Genomic DNA, 16,578 nt, shown 5'->3' on the forward strand with positions numbered 1-16,578 from the left:
ACACAACAACAGTTTAGTTCTATATTATAGACTTATAGAAAGAGACCTTCTAAAAACGTTAAAACCTTATTTTTAGAGTGAATAAATGAAGGCTCGGCACACCACTTCTGAAAGGTTGCTGACCCCTGTAATAGATGGTGCACATTGGATCTAAAATTCGTGGAAGTACATTCTTTGAAGTTCAGAGCAATATAATTGATTATGTAAGTACAAGGAAAAGGGCACACCAGCTCCATATTGGTGAAACAGAAGCTAGACCGTTACTCCATCAGCAAGTGTAAAATACATTTATTTAGGAACTGACAATTAGGAGAGAAATCGTGCACCCCACCACAGCTCCTCTCTCTCAAACAGACAGTTGGCCCAGTATTAGGAGACCTTAAGGCTTCTGAAAACAGCAACTGCACAAGACTAAGTACTGGGCATTACTGATCCCATTTAACTCCCTTTCCTATCACCTACTTCATGGGTACAGGTAAGTGGCAGCTCACAGGGCATACCCTTTGTCTAGGTCAAAGTGAAGACATACACCTAAGTTATGGCAAGAATGTGAAAGACAAGTATGAGATGCTTCTGAAGGATCTGATGTCTATTTCAAAAATGTACGTGGGGCGGGGAGTTGTTTCATAATTAGTCTTTTGTTTGTTTCTAGTCCAGTCTGTAGAGGGAGCTCACTCACATTCAGCAAATGGTATGACATGCCTCATCTTAGTAACAACCTCTGAAACAGAGTTTAGAAAACTGTCATGCTTATAGGAATGAATTCCTTAATTCCAGCCTGTTGAAGGGGACAGACTTGCTTTGTAGAAGTGTTATAAAGCACATCACTACAGCAAAAAGGTTTTTGTTGTTGTTTTTTTCTGGTGAGAAGCTAACTATTCTGTACTAGGCTCCAGCTAAACTTGCTGCTGTCCAGACAAATTGAGGGACAAGTGTCCTTTGAAAAGATTCTAGGCAAACTCATTCAGTTAGAAAACTTGCTTCATGCAATGTTTTAAAGTGAACTGATTTGCAACTTACACAGGACCTCCTGTTTTAATCCAAACAATACCAAAAGAGGTATTGTGTCAATGTTTAATTACAGCCATAAAACAATCATGTTGCTATTACTGTGAGAAAGTATTCTCAGCTGGAGGACTGAAATTAATCCTTTTTCACAACATTATACAACTTGTCTTCACTGGCTGCTATTTTAGAAAAACTGTATGCATAAACCAGCAGCTGTTTGGCCAGTTTTAGATCAGTAGTTCTCAAACTTTTGTATTGGTGACCCCCCTTCACCTAGCAAGTGTCTGAGTGTGACACCCCCACCCCCTTAAAAATTAAAAACTTCATATTTCACACTATTATAAATGATGGAGGTGAAGCAGGGTTTGGGGGTGGAGGCTGATAGCTCTTGACCCCCCACATAACCTCGTGAGCTTCTTAAGGAGTCATGACCCTCTATGTTTGAGAATCCTTGTAGTAGATGAATGCTGCAATTACACAAAAAAATCTGAAGCATGTAAAATCCTCAGTGCTCTCTCTCACAGGTCAGTGTAGGGTGGATCACACTTAAGTCTTTCTGGAAGTGTTAAAGTAAAGGATTCTTCAGCCAGTTCAGCAAAGGAAAGGTTATTTTTGTATTTAGTTTCTGTGTAAAACTATAGTTAACAAGAAGTTGGTAGACTGCTCGAAGCCTGTGCAACTATAAATCTACATTTATGGCTAAAGAATAGATTTCAGTTTTTCCCCTGTAGAAAAATTACTATTTTGAAGGCCAAGACTTTTAAAATATTACAATAGATGAAGAGGAACATACAATCATATCCAGCCCATCTCTTTCAGTGGATATTTTAAAAGGGAATTTACTGCTGGTATAAAGGAGCTAGTCTGGCACAATAAGTTACCTTTGCTGATACCTACAGAAAGGCACGCTACTCTTTCACTAAACCTGTTTTTGAAACCTGAAACGTTTACTCTCAGACTACAGTTCACATCAAAAACAAAACAAACATGGTAAGGTTTTTGTGAATTTAAGCTTTACTTGGAGTAACGGTAGAAAAGAGTGGCATTCTTAGTAACAGTTCAACATTTATGGCAATCTCCAATGCAAAGTGGTTCTGTTTACAGTCAGACTTGTTTCAATACTAGCCATTTGGATTTTTAGGCTCTTACTGTAATTAACCTCCTTTTACAATGATTGGATCACAACATAATTAATGTAACTAGGCTATTCATCTCCAAAAGGAACATACTGAATGTATTCATTATCTATAGAGTTCATAATTACCAAAATACAAAATTCCTAAATAAACTTGAAACATGTAACAAAAGTGCTATGGCAGAAGTATAATATGCACATAACTGAAGAATAAGTTATTTTAAATGTTTGAGAGGGTCCTCTACATTTTTAGGCAGTTTTCATACTTTTCTTTGCCTGAGTATTGTACAGTAGGACTTAAATGCCCAGAAGCTATTGGTATAAGATTAATTTAAGGCAACCAAAGTGCAAAAGTTCAGTGTGTATTAGATATAAACAGAGCACTTCATAACCAAAGTTGTGCATCTGTTCAAGTCCATAATGTTTGACATGTGAAAGCCCAAAAGCATTTTGCCTATATAGAGAGACAAAAAAATTAGAAGTGTATTTTGCACTGGTGGAGCCATGGAATTTTGCTTAAGCTAAAGTATAATTTTCTCCCACACAGTCAAACAGTACATTGCTGTGCTAAGAATACACTTCTATTTTTGTTTCTTATAATATGTAACTGCCATTTACATTTACTCTGTTCTTGTTTACTTACTGTGGAAGCCAATGAAGTCACATCTATAAAATATTAAAACAAAATGCACAATACAACAATGTATAGAGATGGAATGTAAATGTATAGATACTGGATTTTTAAAAAAATACAGTACTTTAGATTTTCCATTTTAACCAGTTTCACATATTGCATAGCAGTAACTTTATCTGCTACCTAAAAATGTTGCTGTTTACCCACATGGAGTTCTTCAATTCCTCCTTCAGTTTTCTTCTTTCATACTGTACAGTGGGTCCACAAGTTTATTGTGAACATGCATTAAACCTTGGGGGGAAAAAGCAACAGTGCCAGTTTTACATTCGTTATCAGCACATTTTCTATCTACATTGTTTGTTTGCTGTTTTTAACTTCACAGAGGTATATACATTAATATTATGCATTGAAGTAGAGAAAAGCAGAATGGGCATTTAAGAAAAATCAGCTCTATCCTGGCACCTAGCTATTAATTCAGGTAGGCAGAAGAAGCAACATATTGTTCCTGTGTTATTCATGGACATTATACCAGTACTACATATGAATGAACCGAATAGGGACATGAATGGGGAATGTAACAATTCTGTAATCAATTATCAGATATGCATGCAGGTCCATTATTTAAGACTTGTTTCAATTTAATTTTAAGTACACACTGATAAAGATTAACAAAAGCAGTTATGTATTTGTGACCAAGTTACAGAGTGCACAATATTGCTGCATGAGTCTCAATTTCTGGCGATGAAACACTATGGATTAAGATTATACAATACTCTGATATGCTCTAACACACTGTTTTAACATGACTGGCAGAAGATGTTTATTACTACACCTTATGGTATCAAACTCTCAGAACAAAGACCAGTTATCTGAAAGATCAAGAATACACAAACATACTACATGCCTATGAAGTGGTCAATTAACTGTTGCTACAGAAAGAGTAATATGTATTTCCTTTAATGTTGAAGTATGTAACCTTATATCATGGATTACTTTGAAAAGGAACCATACTGAAAAACTTACTTATGCACCATCTGCTCATTTAATGTCATTCAGGGTCATCAATTCATTTAATGTCAAAGTGCAATTTTTACTAATTTTCACTTGTGTTAACACTTTGGCACTGGCACAATTAGGAAATCAAACTAAAGATTCAGTTCTATTTTGTGCCTGATCAAGAGAATTGATTACTAAACTTCAGTCAGTTATTTCTGTGCAAACCTAATGAAGGCAATATATGATAGTACACATTATCTGAGGATAGTGGACTTGCTCAGGTTTAGCTAAGCATATTACTTATTCTGAAGAACTTTTATTACCAGTGCTGACGTGAGAGGTGGAAAAAGCCAAGCCCAGAGCTGAGGCTGTATTTGTAGGGCTAGCAGTTTAAAAAAAAATGTAAGTATGAATATGTTACTACATATGTTTGATACAAAAGATGGTTGATAACACAGAGAAATTCACAGTGACACTTACAGCCACTCTTAGAACATAAGAATGGCCACACTGAGTCAAGACTAATGGTCTATCTAGACCCATACCTATCTTCCCAAAAGTGACCAATGCCAGGTGTTTCAGAGGGAACGAACAGAACAGGCAATCATTGAGTGATCCATCCCCTGTCATCCACTCCCAACTTCTGGCAAAGATGCTAGGGACACTCATAGCATGGCACTGCATCCTTGACCATCTTGGCTAATAGTTATTGATGGACCTATCCTCCATTAACTTATCTAATTCTTTGAATGTGGTTATACTGTGAAGGATAAAACGTATCTCCTGGCAACAAGTTCCCTGTGTGTTCTTCAGAGTGGAGTCATACTTTAAAGAGGCATCTACACTTTTTGCATTTGATTTTCTGTTTAAAAAAAAAAAAGAAGGTGGAGGGAGGGAGCATATGCCCCAATTTGTGTTTCCTGAAGGCACAAAGAGTTATTTTTTGATAAGCACTGCTGCTTTTATGAAGCATATCTAATTTTCCCATTAGATGTGCATTTCAGGAAGAGCACATTTAGAGCAGGGGTTCTCAGACCTTTGTACTGGGGACCCCTTTCACATTGCAAGCCCCTGAGTATGACCCTCCTTATATATTAAAAAAACTTTTTAATATATTTAATACCATTATAAATGCTGAAGGCAAAGCAGAGTTTGGGGTGGAGGCTGACAGTTCACGACCCCCCATGTAATAGCCTTGCAACCCCCTGAGGGGTCCTGACCCCCACTTTGAGAACCCCTGATTTAGAGGCACAAGTCTGATATTTACAAGCTCCACCTATTAGATGAGAGCAGAGTGAAGATCCATTCTTCACAGAGGCAGCAGAGTTTAGCATCAGGATCACCCTCCCAAGAGGTATCAGTTGGAGACCCACTTCCTGGTTACGAACTTCAGGTTTCCTAATTTTATAAGTCCCAGTCCATTCTGGGGTACAAAGCCCAAGGTACTTGAAAACAGATGATTCAAAAAATTATGCATTTAAAACATTACCTGGAGGAGGAGAAGAGGCATAAGTTACTGGATGGGTTGGATAAGGGCCAAGTGAAGAGAGAGCAATTGGACTGTCTACTTTCTTGTTAACCTCTTATGGAAAGTATGCACTTCCTGAGTTGCTCAGGCAACCAAAGTCCCTCTTTCCTAAAGTGTACCCTACAGATTCACAAGTTTTCAGTATTTATACATGGTACACATTTTAAACATGTAAAAGTTTAAGAACTTAAAGCATTCACTCCACTCCTGTGAGGATATTTTATATGCCACTGTTCACAGTTCAACTGTTTTTGCTGTAAGCGGATTAAGAGTCTGGTTATTTGTTTTCGGCATACATATTTTTTTGCATTCTACAACAAAGGCAGATGAAAAATTCCCCTTCCCCCCACCCATGTACTTTCAAAAAAAACATTATTAGACATCAAGTATGGAAGATTGTGGCCCAAAGGTGAGGTTTTTGGAAAGTTATGAATGAGTGAAAAGATGAGAGGCTACCATTAGAACTAGCTGCTCCAGTTGCTATTGACTACCTCTATAAACAATAATGCAGATGTTACTGTGCTAGAGTTTGATGTATAGAACCAAATTTTACAAAAATGACTCGAAGTGTTGGAGATGGTGAAAGAGTGGTAGGTAAGTGAAACAAATAGGATAGTCATTTTTGAAACATATCTGTTGAGGCCCCAAAAAGAGTTAAAAGACCAGGATTCAGGAACTCCTAATTACTAATCCTGGAAAACACTGCCTTTCCTCTGTGGCCTGAAGTGAGAAAACCACCTCTGTCTCCCCATGTATAAGTTGAGGTTGTAAGTTTAACACGATTAAGAATATTTCAAAAAGTTACACACACAAAGAAGCAGTACATTATAGTGTAACTGATCAGAGTAATCAAGAAAAAGTTTGAACACTTTCATATACACAATGCTTATATATATATATATATATATATATATATATATATATGTTTGTAAGTGACAAGATTATTAATCAAGAGCTATGCTAACTAGTGCATTGAGTCAAAGGAAGCAGTTTTAGTATTCAGTATGTCCAGGCAATCTTGACTAGAATTCTAGATTACAAAGACTAATGATAAAAACTACATTCAAAGAAGTTCAATGCTGATATTCACTAAATTTACTTTTTCAACAAATAGCCAAAACATACACATAACAGAGCAGTGAGATACTCATAATTTAAGTCAAGAAGTGAGCTACCAATGATATTGTAAAAAGAAAACCCAGTGGCTTTTGGAAATCCCAAAGTGTGGCTGGCCTTTCTTAAGTTGACAATGTCCATGGAATTGTGTGTTTGGAGGAAAAAAATACTTTCAATTCAAGTTAAAAAGCCAGCAGCCCAGATCTCATGGACACCTCAAAATAGTAAGTGTTCATGCCCTGGAGAGAAAGAGGTTCAAAAAATAAACTTCAATTTCTATCTACCATAACATTAACACTGGGAAAATAACTACATTAATTTCTTATCCTCAACATCCATAGCCTAATCAGTAAGAGAATAAAACAAACCTGATTGCTGTGAAACAACCTTTGTTTTAAGCAGCAATTTACATCATAAGTATAATTGTAAAAGTCACTCATTGAAAGTGCATTAAGGATCAAACATAAACAAGGTAGTGCAATTAGTGCTAAGAAAAGAAGCTTTAAACTAAATATACTCGATCTAATTATTGACACAAAACCAACACAGGAATCTCACTAGACTACATAGTGCAGATTCAGTTATGGAAAACACACAGTAGGCAAAATGTCTTCACAAACGATTTCAAAGGCTTGAATAATACATTTGGGCCTTAGCAACTTCAAAATTCTGGTTTACTGAACTATGCATGACAAATATATCAGATGGAAAAATACAGCAAACCATAGCAGAAGCAGCAGCTTGAAATGATTTGGGATTAATTTCCATTACTTATCAAATTTTCTATAACCTGAATTTCACTTTCCAGCGTTTCTGAAATCAATGAGTTACAGCAACAAGCTATGTCCTATTAAGGGGGGGGGGGGGGAGATAAAGCCGATCAGCAGGACTTCGGCAGCAGCTCAATTGTCGGTGGTACAGCAGGTCCTTCGCTCCCTCTCTTCCTCTTCTGCGGCAGCTCTAAGAGGAAGAGAGGGACTGAGGGACCCACTGCCAAAGTGCCGCCGAAGACCCCGACGTGCCACCCCTTTCCATTGGCCGCCTCAAGCACCTGCTTCCTTTGTTGATGCCTGGAGCCAGCCTTGCTGTAAAGTCAAGTTTCCAAGATGCTGCTGTTGAGGAACACATGGCTAATAGATTACATTGAAAGAAAGTTTACATGAGAGACATGCTAATGAAGGATTCTGTATTTTGCTTCTTGCATGAAAGGAACGCGACTAAGCCTTTTAGCCACTGTATTATATTATATTCAAATACAAAGTTCAGCATTTCATATTTGAATATGGCAACTATTTTCAATTGTTCGTGGTGCACTGGAGACTAAGATTTAACCCCCAGTCATTTTTAACTTATTAGTCAGACAACATATTCTGTTTCAATTCAGTGCTCACCTTTGAAGTATTTCACAGTTTTAACTCTTAGTTCTAAAGTAGCATCTTCATCACATACGAAGATAGTGCGGGGGTGCTGCTGGAAAGCAGAAACTGTCCACATATGATTGACCCCTTCTTCAATTGCCTTGTACAAAGCAAAAGCTTTGTGGGCACCTGTTATGAGAATCATAACCTGGAAGATGAACACAAAAAAAACCACAACACACACAAAAAAGAGTGAGTTTTCCATTTACCTTAAATTCCCAAATCAGTTTTTAATTACTAGTTAGATAATGGAAGCCTACAATATTTAAACATCTTAAGATGGACAATTCTTTAACTTACACTCTACTGAAAACCTACCACTTTTCAGAGAAAAATATACCAGCATATTTTAATGTGTCCATCATCATATCTAATATCCAAGCACTAATATGTTCCCACGTGACTCCACATTATGAGATGTCAGCCAAAAAAGGTGATATCTAACGGGCAAGAACTGCCAGAAGTGCCGCATTCAGAATGACACATCTACACACACACATCATACAACGTAACATTGATTACCCAGAGTATTCATTATTATTATTATATTATTATTATTATTATTACTGTAGTGCTTAGTGAAAGTCAGAAAGTATGACAGAAAACTCCTTTGTTTTAGACTTTCATGCAACAGTCCCTAACTACACAGTAACTAAAAGGTGACCTGTAAAAGCTAAGATATCAAGTCCTAGCAACTTTACCAGTTATTGTCTCAGTAAGCCAGTCCAAGAAGACATTCAGAACATAAACTGACAACACTTATTTCACAGTTCCACAGATGGCTGTACAAATCTTCCTTATAATAAAAATCTTACAGTATTTTTATATAAAATAAAAATAGATGGAGCTTTTAAAAAAAATGCAGAAACTATACACAGGATTAGTTTAGTCATCACTGAAATAGCCACCTCTGGGAAGAAACAGTAACAGCAGAACAGGAAACCTAAGCAACAGTTTCAGAGTGGTTAATTCTGTAACTCCCTATTAAAATTACTGGGTGAATTTAGGTGGACAATATAAATGAGAATATGGCCAAGACACTTCCATTTTTTTTAAATGAAGAATTCTACAGGTTCTATAGGTTTCAGAGTAGCAGCCATATTAGTCTGTATCTGCAAAAAGAACAGGAGTAGTTGTGGCACCTTAGAGACTAACAAAATTTATTTGAGCATAAGCTTTTGTGGGCTACAGCCCACTTCTTCAGATGCTGACACACTTCATGTTCACACACTTATTCTGCTGTAAGTATGGTACTTTTTTGTAGTACAAGTCTCTTCTAAGGCAACATACGCTAAACTGAAAAAAAACCAGAATACCATAACGTGTCACGGGATGATATAAGTATAATTATATTGGTTTAACTTCACCCTGGGATAACACACAAAACACTTTCCCCACGTACGCAAATCAGTGCTGGGGAACTGGTTCAGAAATGGTTTGGAAGAGCAGAGTATTATTGGTATTAACATTAAAAGAGTCTGACAAATCAGGCACTATTAAAAAGGATCCTTTACTCTCTATGGGCCTTCTCAATGGATCACCTAAATTCTTAGACTGATATTGTTGCCATGTTTATGCTGTAAGGAATGAACACTACATGCCACCATTAAGAAATTTATCCATTCATAGCATTCTAAAGAAGCCACAAAAACTTGTAATAATTGCTTACTACCAGATGCCCAGTTTAAGTAAACCTCTAATTAATAAAAATAATAAAAAAGTATTGAAATCTAGTTGCAGGTTCAGTAATATACTGTTAACTAGTGATTTATTCATTTCAAGATCCTTCACATTAGCTCTATGGTAACCAAATGACAAAAAGTAACATTGTGTGTAATTATACTGATGAAGCTTTGCCGTAGCATCCTGAATATAGACACATGCAAATTAAACTAACGAGTTCTTACTTCTCTAGCATCCATCACTGTACCAACACCAACAGTTAATGCCATAGTTGGCACTTTAGATAAGTCTCCGTCAAAGTATTTAGCATTTGCCAAAATGGTATCCATTGCTAAAGTCTTTAACCTTGTTCTTGAAGCCAAACTTGATCCTGGTTCATTGAAAGCAATGTGGCCATCTGGACCAATGCCTTAATAAGACAAAAAGAGTCAATTATTCAGGGTTTCTGATAAGGCTACAAATATTGTAAGACAAGATTCATGGTAGAGTTTCCTTACTTATTAATGAAAATAATAAGGCAAGAGTCAGAACTAGTATACTAGTAGTTATTAAAATGTGGACAGTAACAATTCTATAATTTCAGGTTCAAACTGATTCTCCATGTTAGTAGTAGAAGCCTCCCTTTCTTAAACTGTCTGCCTCAAAATGAAATACATTTTTAGATACGTTTTGGAAGTGCTGACATAAAGGGATTCAATACATGTATTAAAACCATGACAAGCGATCATCACTAGAGTGTTTTCTCATACCTCCAACAAACAGATCAATTCCCCCAGCTTCTTCAATTTTTTTTTCAAATGCATCACACTCTGCCTGTAGGTCTAGAGCATTCCCATCAAGGATGTGAGCATTATTAGGATCTATGTCAATATGCTTAAAGAAATTATTCCACATATAAGAATGGTAACTCTCTGGATGATTTCTTGGAAGCCCTGGAAACAACATTTAAAACAGAATGTAAACGGATTTTACTAAAATTAAACTTTCAGATTGACATAAAAACATATGGTGGACAAGAAATATGCAGTAAATTTCTTAAATTCTGTCTCACCGGATCAAATAAATTGAAGCATTTTATAGACTGGATACGATTCACCCTTTTCATGCACCTTTTCATGCACTTTTATGTATACAAGAGTGCAAAGTGGATAGTGTTTTACACTCACTTTGCACAGGCACACATGATGATACAAAATATAAGATGGGAAAATTTGGCCCAATAATCTGTTCCTAAGTACCTTTCATAAGAGAGTTTCAAAACACTTCACAAACATTGAATTTAGCCTCAACATCCACTTAAATTGTGTAACTATTATACTGATTTTGCAAATGAAGACCCTGAGGCAGGGAAGTTAAAGAGACTTGTCTAGCGTTACACAAAACTTGCAGCAGAGGCATGAATGTCATAACTCTCAGTCCTGTGCTTCATTCAAAAACAAGACCCTGATTTATATCTTTAATGCAGAAAAAAATGGGAATAGGTCGTATTTCTTAAAAATTGAGACATAACTTACCTACATATTCATCCATATTGAAAGTCTTTACATATTTAAAAGATAGATCTCCATTCTTGTGATATTCTATCAGTTTTTTGTAGCATCCCAAAGGTGTGCTCCCTGTATAAAATAAGCTTATTATTCTGATGTTTTGTATGCCCGTCAGACATTTTTAGATGTATTTGCAAAGCTATAAAGCATAAACTCTTCATAAGTCAAATTACACTACCATGTTAGTTTGTAAACCCAGTGTCATTACATATTTAAAGTTCTGATAAACCTCATCCTTCTCCCCAGGGGGAAAAAAAGGGTTTTTTCACTTTTTTAAACTATGATACACAGAAATATTTACAACATAACATTTAATGTTTGTTTGACTTACGCATGTCTGAACTTTTATGCCGTTATGTATCTATTTAATTTCTAAGACACCTATCGCTGTGGTTAACTAGGCACCAAACAGTTCTGTAGTTACTGAATTACATGAGTTTACAACAAAAAACTTATTACCTGTTGGTAAGCCAAGCGTAAAATATCTTCCCTGACTTGGTTTGAATTGGATAATACAATTACAAATGTACTTTGCTGCCCATTCACTTGCCAAATCATAGTTATCAAGAATTACCAGTCTCATTGTGATGGTGAACAGCTTACAGGAAAAAAATGAGGTTAAACCTGTGAAAAACATTGAAACAGTTTTATTAGTCTCATAACATGAAAAACAGAACAAAAATGTAGGTAGGGTTAGTATACCCTTAGATGTTATTTTAAAAGACTGTGCAGATCTAAAAATCCAGCTTTACATTTCTAGAATATAATTCAGGCTAGACAAAAAGCATGTTTTTTATGTATTTATGCACTCAGTCAATGACTTTAGCGGGGATTTCAAATCATCTGTCTTCTCTCAGGTTCCAGCTGGACAACAAATTGCAACATTTTAGGTCACTGAAAAGGCTACAGAAGACCAGGAAACAAAACTTGAACAGTAAACATAACCTACTTGGTCCATTAATTGAAAAAACCCTACTCTAAAGGGCAAAATTGTGAAAGAGTAAGAGAATGAGAGGATAGACACTTTCTTTTTTAAACATAGTACTCTAGATCCCAAAGTTTTAAAGACTTACATCTTGATCTTGCAAACACTTACACAGTTTTATGAAATAATGCTTCCAATGAACTCAAATGAGTTCAAGGGGACAACCCACACATAAATGCTTGCAGGATTAGACACCTGATCTGTCCCCCCAGTGGAAAATGGGAGCTTGGCCAGTAGCTTGTTTTATGATTATCTGAGAAAGCAAAAAAAATCAAAAGTTGCATAACATTGTCAGTACAAGGTGAGCTACCTTTAAGTAAGTTTTATGAAGAATTTTTTTTGAGAACTTCTTGTTCTTCCATAATTGGTTGAACTTGAGTGCCTGAAGTTAATTAAGAAGTGATATCAATGACAGGAAGTGGAGACAAAAGACTGGCAGGTTTAATCATAATTATATCATTAAGGTATATGATTCAGGACTATTTAGGAAAACCGGACGAGCACAAGTCCAGGGGACCAGATGCGCTGCATCTGAGGGTGCTAAATGAGTTGGCAGATGTGACTGCAGAGCCGTTGGCCATTATCTTTGAAAACTCATGGTGATCGGGGGAGGTCCTGGATGACTGGAAAAAGGCTAATGTAGTGCCCATCTTTAAAAAAGGGAAGGACGACGATCCGGGCAACTACAGGCCAGTCAGCCTCACCTCAGTCCCTGGAAAAATCATGGAGCAGGTCCTCAAGGAATCAATTCTGAAGAACTTAGAGGAGAGGAAAGTGAACAGGGACAGTCAGCATGGATTCACCAAGGGCAAGACTAACCTAATTGCCTTCTATGAGGAGATAACTGACTCTGTGGATGAGGGAAAAGCAGTGGATGTGTTATTCTTTGACTTTAGCAAAGCTTTTGATACAGTCTCCCACAGTATTCTTGCTGGCAAGTTAAAGAAGTATGGGTTGGATGAATGGACTATAAGGTGGATAGAAAGCTGGCTAGATCATTGGGCTTAACAGATAGTGAGCAATAGTTCCACGTCTAGTTGGCAGCCGGTATCAAGCGGAGTGCTCCAAGGGTCAGTCCTGGGGCCGGTTTTGTTCAATACCTTCATTAATGATCTGGAGGATGGCATGGACTGCGCCCTCAGCAAGTTTGCAGATGACACTAAATTGGGGGGAGTGGTTAGTACGCTGGAGGATAGGGATAGGATACAGAGGGACCTAGACAAATTAGAGGATTGGGCCAAAAGAAGTCTGATGAGGTTCAACAAGGACAAGTGCAGAGTCCTGCACTTAGGACGGAAGAATCCCATGCACTGCTACAGACTAGGGACCGACTGGCTAGGCAGCAGTTTTGCAGAAAAGGACCTAGGGGTTACAGTGGACGAGAAGCTGGATATGAGTCAACAGTGTACCCTTGTTGCCAAGAAGGCTAACGGCATTTTGGGCTGTATAAAGGAGGGGCATTGCCAGCAGATTGAGGGACGTGATCATTCCTCTCTATTTGACATTGGTGAGGCCTCATCTGGAGTACTGTGTCCAGTTTTGGGCCCCACATTACAAGAAGGATGTGGAAAAATTGGAAAGAGTCCAGCAGAGGGCAACAAAATGATTAGGGGGCTGGAACACAACTTATGAAGAAAGGCTGAGGGAACTGGGATTGTTTAGTCTGCAGAAGAGAAGAATGAGGGGGTATCTGACAGCTGCTTTCAACTACCTGAAAGGGCATTCCAAAGAGGATGGATCTAGACTGTTCTCAGTGGTAGTAGATGACAGAACAAGGAGTAATGGTCTCAAGTTGCAATGGAGATGGTTTAGGTTGGATATTAGGAAAAACTTTTTCACTAGGAGGGTGGTGAAGCACAGGAATGGGTTACCTAGGGAGGTGGTAGAACCTTCCTTAGAGGTTTTTAGGGTCAGGCTTGACAAAGCCTTGGCTGGGATGATTTGGTGGGGGATTGGTCCTGCTTTGAGCAGGGGGTTGGACTAGATGACCTCCTGAGGTCCCTTCCAACCTTGATATTCTATGATTCTATGAAGGTCCAATAGCAAATGACCTGCTAAAGCTAGAAAATGCTTTATCCCACTGGAAAGATAAGAAGTGAAGGTGTGTCACAAGATACTACACTTCAAAAGTATATCACCTTTTTCTCTGTAGCTGTGTTTTCTGGCATTGGTCCAGGACTGAATATAGTACACCCTGGATTTCGAACAAATGTAAGTTTTAATCCATAACTAACATACACAGGCATTTTGTCTGATTTGAGGAAGAGGTCATGCTTGGAAGAAGAGAACATGATGTAATTACACCTCTCACACTTCTGAGTAAGCGACTGTTCCTTATATATGAGGTAAGGACAAACGCCCTACCAGGCATTTTTCTTCATTTGCGAATTTTTGAATGGAGATGCAGAACCCTTTGGAAATCTTAGACATAGTCTGCAGACCCCAAGGGGTCCACAGACCACAATTTGAAAACCACTGGCCTAATTGAAAGTTCCTTGAGCTTAAGTTCCTAGATGCCTAAGTCTCCTGAAAATGAAACAGTATCCTAAATTACTTAGGCTGTCCTTCAAACTTTTAAAACTAATAGCTCTCATCCCCCTCCCCTCTCCTTGTTTTTATTCATAGACTGGAAGAGAAAGATATGTCTCCCTGCTTTTTCAAACTCCCAACTGATTTTTTAACTTAAGAGTCTTTTCTTCATTTGGACTAATTAATTCATTCTGTGCCTGGAGAAGAGGCCACTTCTGTCAAAAGCTGGTTTAGCACTTCCACAAATTCTGCTTTTTCACTGCAGTGATTTATCTGTGTAGAGACAGAAAGAGGTGGTTGACAAATTAGTGAATTTCTGTTTGTATCGCTGTGCATGTATGCAAGGAGACAGAGGAAGACCATTTACTTGAATGCCCAGAACCACCCAAAAGCAAGGAGTGGCAGTTACCGGGAAAATCAGTGTTTTCCCATGAGCTGTAAACTTTCCATGATGGGTAGAATTATAAATATTCATAACTTGATAATTGAATCAATCAGAGCTCAGGTAGTGAGAAACTATAAAATGGGAGTATGAAAACGCCAAGGTGAGCTCAGTGAATGACCCTGATGAGATACAAAATGGTCTCTTGAGTCACAGAACAGGTTCCAATGCCTGTGAGGCCTTTGCAGGTCTCTTGCACCCAGTAGTACAGTTCCTGGGTCCCCTACAGGATGAAGCCCTTTATACAGTACATGGCCTACTGTGCCATATTTATGAAGTTTGACCTCAAAATAAATGTTTTCTTCCCTCATTATTCTTCTACACAGACAGGAAGCCTTTAACTCTAAGTTTTTGATATAAACTTGTGAATTCAGACTATTTTTTTATTTAAGTGTTAAGAGATCATGAGAAGTTTAGGCCATAACATATTTTACATTAAAAATTCAGATTTCATTTTAAACAGATTTTTAACAAGAAAAAATTAGTTATTTAAATAAAAAAACCTGATTTAAATTTTAAAAGTCTATTCCCTCCACCCAAAAAAATCAGTTTACCCAAACTGGAATCTTTAGCCTCAGAGAAAAGCACATTGCCTCATTCAACAACCTTAGCTGGGTACCTAGGCCTATACTCCAATGGCACCACAGCCTCACACCCCAACTACAGCCCTCCTCCACCGACCAATATCCACCTATTACCCAACTACACCCACGCTTCCCTCGGTCCCAGACCAACACCCCCATGTCCCCTGTAACCCACTATAGTCCCCCCCCCGACCAAAGTTACCGCCCCCGCACACAACCTCCCCCACATACCTGTGACCCACCACAGCCCCCCAAGACCAAAGTTACTGCCCTTACTCACCACGCCCCCCCCAATAACTCCTTCCACTACCCACCCCAGCACGGCTCGATCTTAGACTGATCCTTCCTCCTTCTCTCCCCCACAGCCCAAGCTACCTACTGCCTCCCTCTGACCCCATCACCCGGCCCAGGCCCAGCCGCGGGGGCAGCACCCACAGGGAACAGGAACCCCGTCCCCAAAGTGACAAGAAGTGGCCCCCGGGGACAGAACTAACCGACCTGACAGTGAAATCGAACCAATTTCGGTTCAAGCTGAAGCTGGAGCGTGACCCGGAAACATATGGGAAGGACCGGAAGCGACTGAGAGAGCAGCGACGCGCATGCGCTGAAGTGACTATATTAAGGGAGACCCGCGTCTGGGCAGGCATTTGGGTTTAGTAGAGTGTGTACTGATGTCGGCCGGGTCGATGTAGCCGCAACGCAGAGGGCGGGCGGCGGTGGCTACCCCGAACTGAGCGCTCCCTGCGAGCCGTGGAGCGGGCGGGCCGGCTGCCTAGGGGCGCGGCTGCAGCGGGGAGGAGGCTGGGTCCGTATAGCCGAGATCGGGACAGGAGGGGGCCGTGTCCTGGGGGAAGGCCTAAGCCGTAGGAAAAATCCTCCCAAATAAGCTACGGCTGGAGGTCCGCGCGCGGCCCGGGGAAGCCCTGCGCTGGGGAAGGAAACCAGCCAAGGGGTGTGTGTGTCACTAGTCATA

General features: G+C 38.8%; 1 protein-coding gene across 3 annotated transcripts; it reads right to left on the reverse strand.

Annotated features, from left to right (window-relative positions):
* Positions 1-1,321: 1,321 nt before the first annotated feature.
* On the reverse strand, positions 1,322-16,176 carry GNPDA2 (glucosamine-6-phosphate deaminase 2). Of its 3 annotated transcripts, XM_030563734.1 has the most exons (8): positions 16,104-16,162; positions 14,189-14,852; positions 11,525-11,689; positions 11,033-11,134; positions 10,268-10,450; positions 9,743-9,927; positions 7,809-7,983; positions 1,322-3,068 (listed from the first exon to the last, which is right to left on the reverse strand). In XM_030563734.1, exons 3-8 carry the CDS (start codon positions 11,646-11,648, stop codon positions 3,007-3,009), a joined length of 831 nt encoding a protein of 276 aa, XP_030419594.1. In that variant the 5' UTR covers positions 11,649-11,689; positions 14,189-14,852; positions 16,104-16,162; the 3' UTR covers positions 1,322-3,006. The 3 variants fall into 3 exon arrangements, with proteins under 3 accessions (XP_030419594.1, XP_030419595.1, XP_030419593.1); XM_030563735.1 differs by lacking the exon at positions 14,189-14,852 and having other exon boundaries at positions 11,640-11,689; positions 16,104-16,176; XM_030563733.1 differs by lacking the exon at positions 14,189-14,852 and having other exon boundaries at positions 16,104-16,176.
* Positions 16,177-16,578: the final 402 nt, after the last annotated feature.

Source organism: Gopherus evgoodei, chromosome 5, assembly GCF_007399415.2.
Source record: "Gopherus evgoodei ecotype Sinaloan lineage chromosome 5, rGopEvg1_v1.p, whole genome shotgun sequence".
In the NCBI taxonomy this organism is placed as follows: Eukaryota; Metazoa; Chordata; order Testudines; family Testudinidae; genus Gopherus; species Gopherus evgoodei.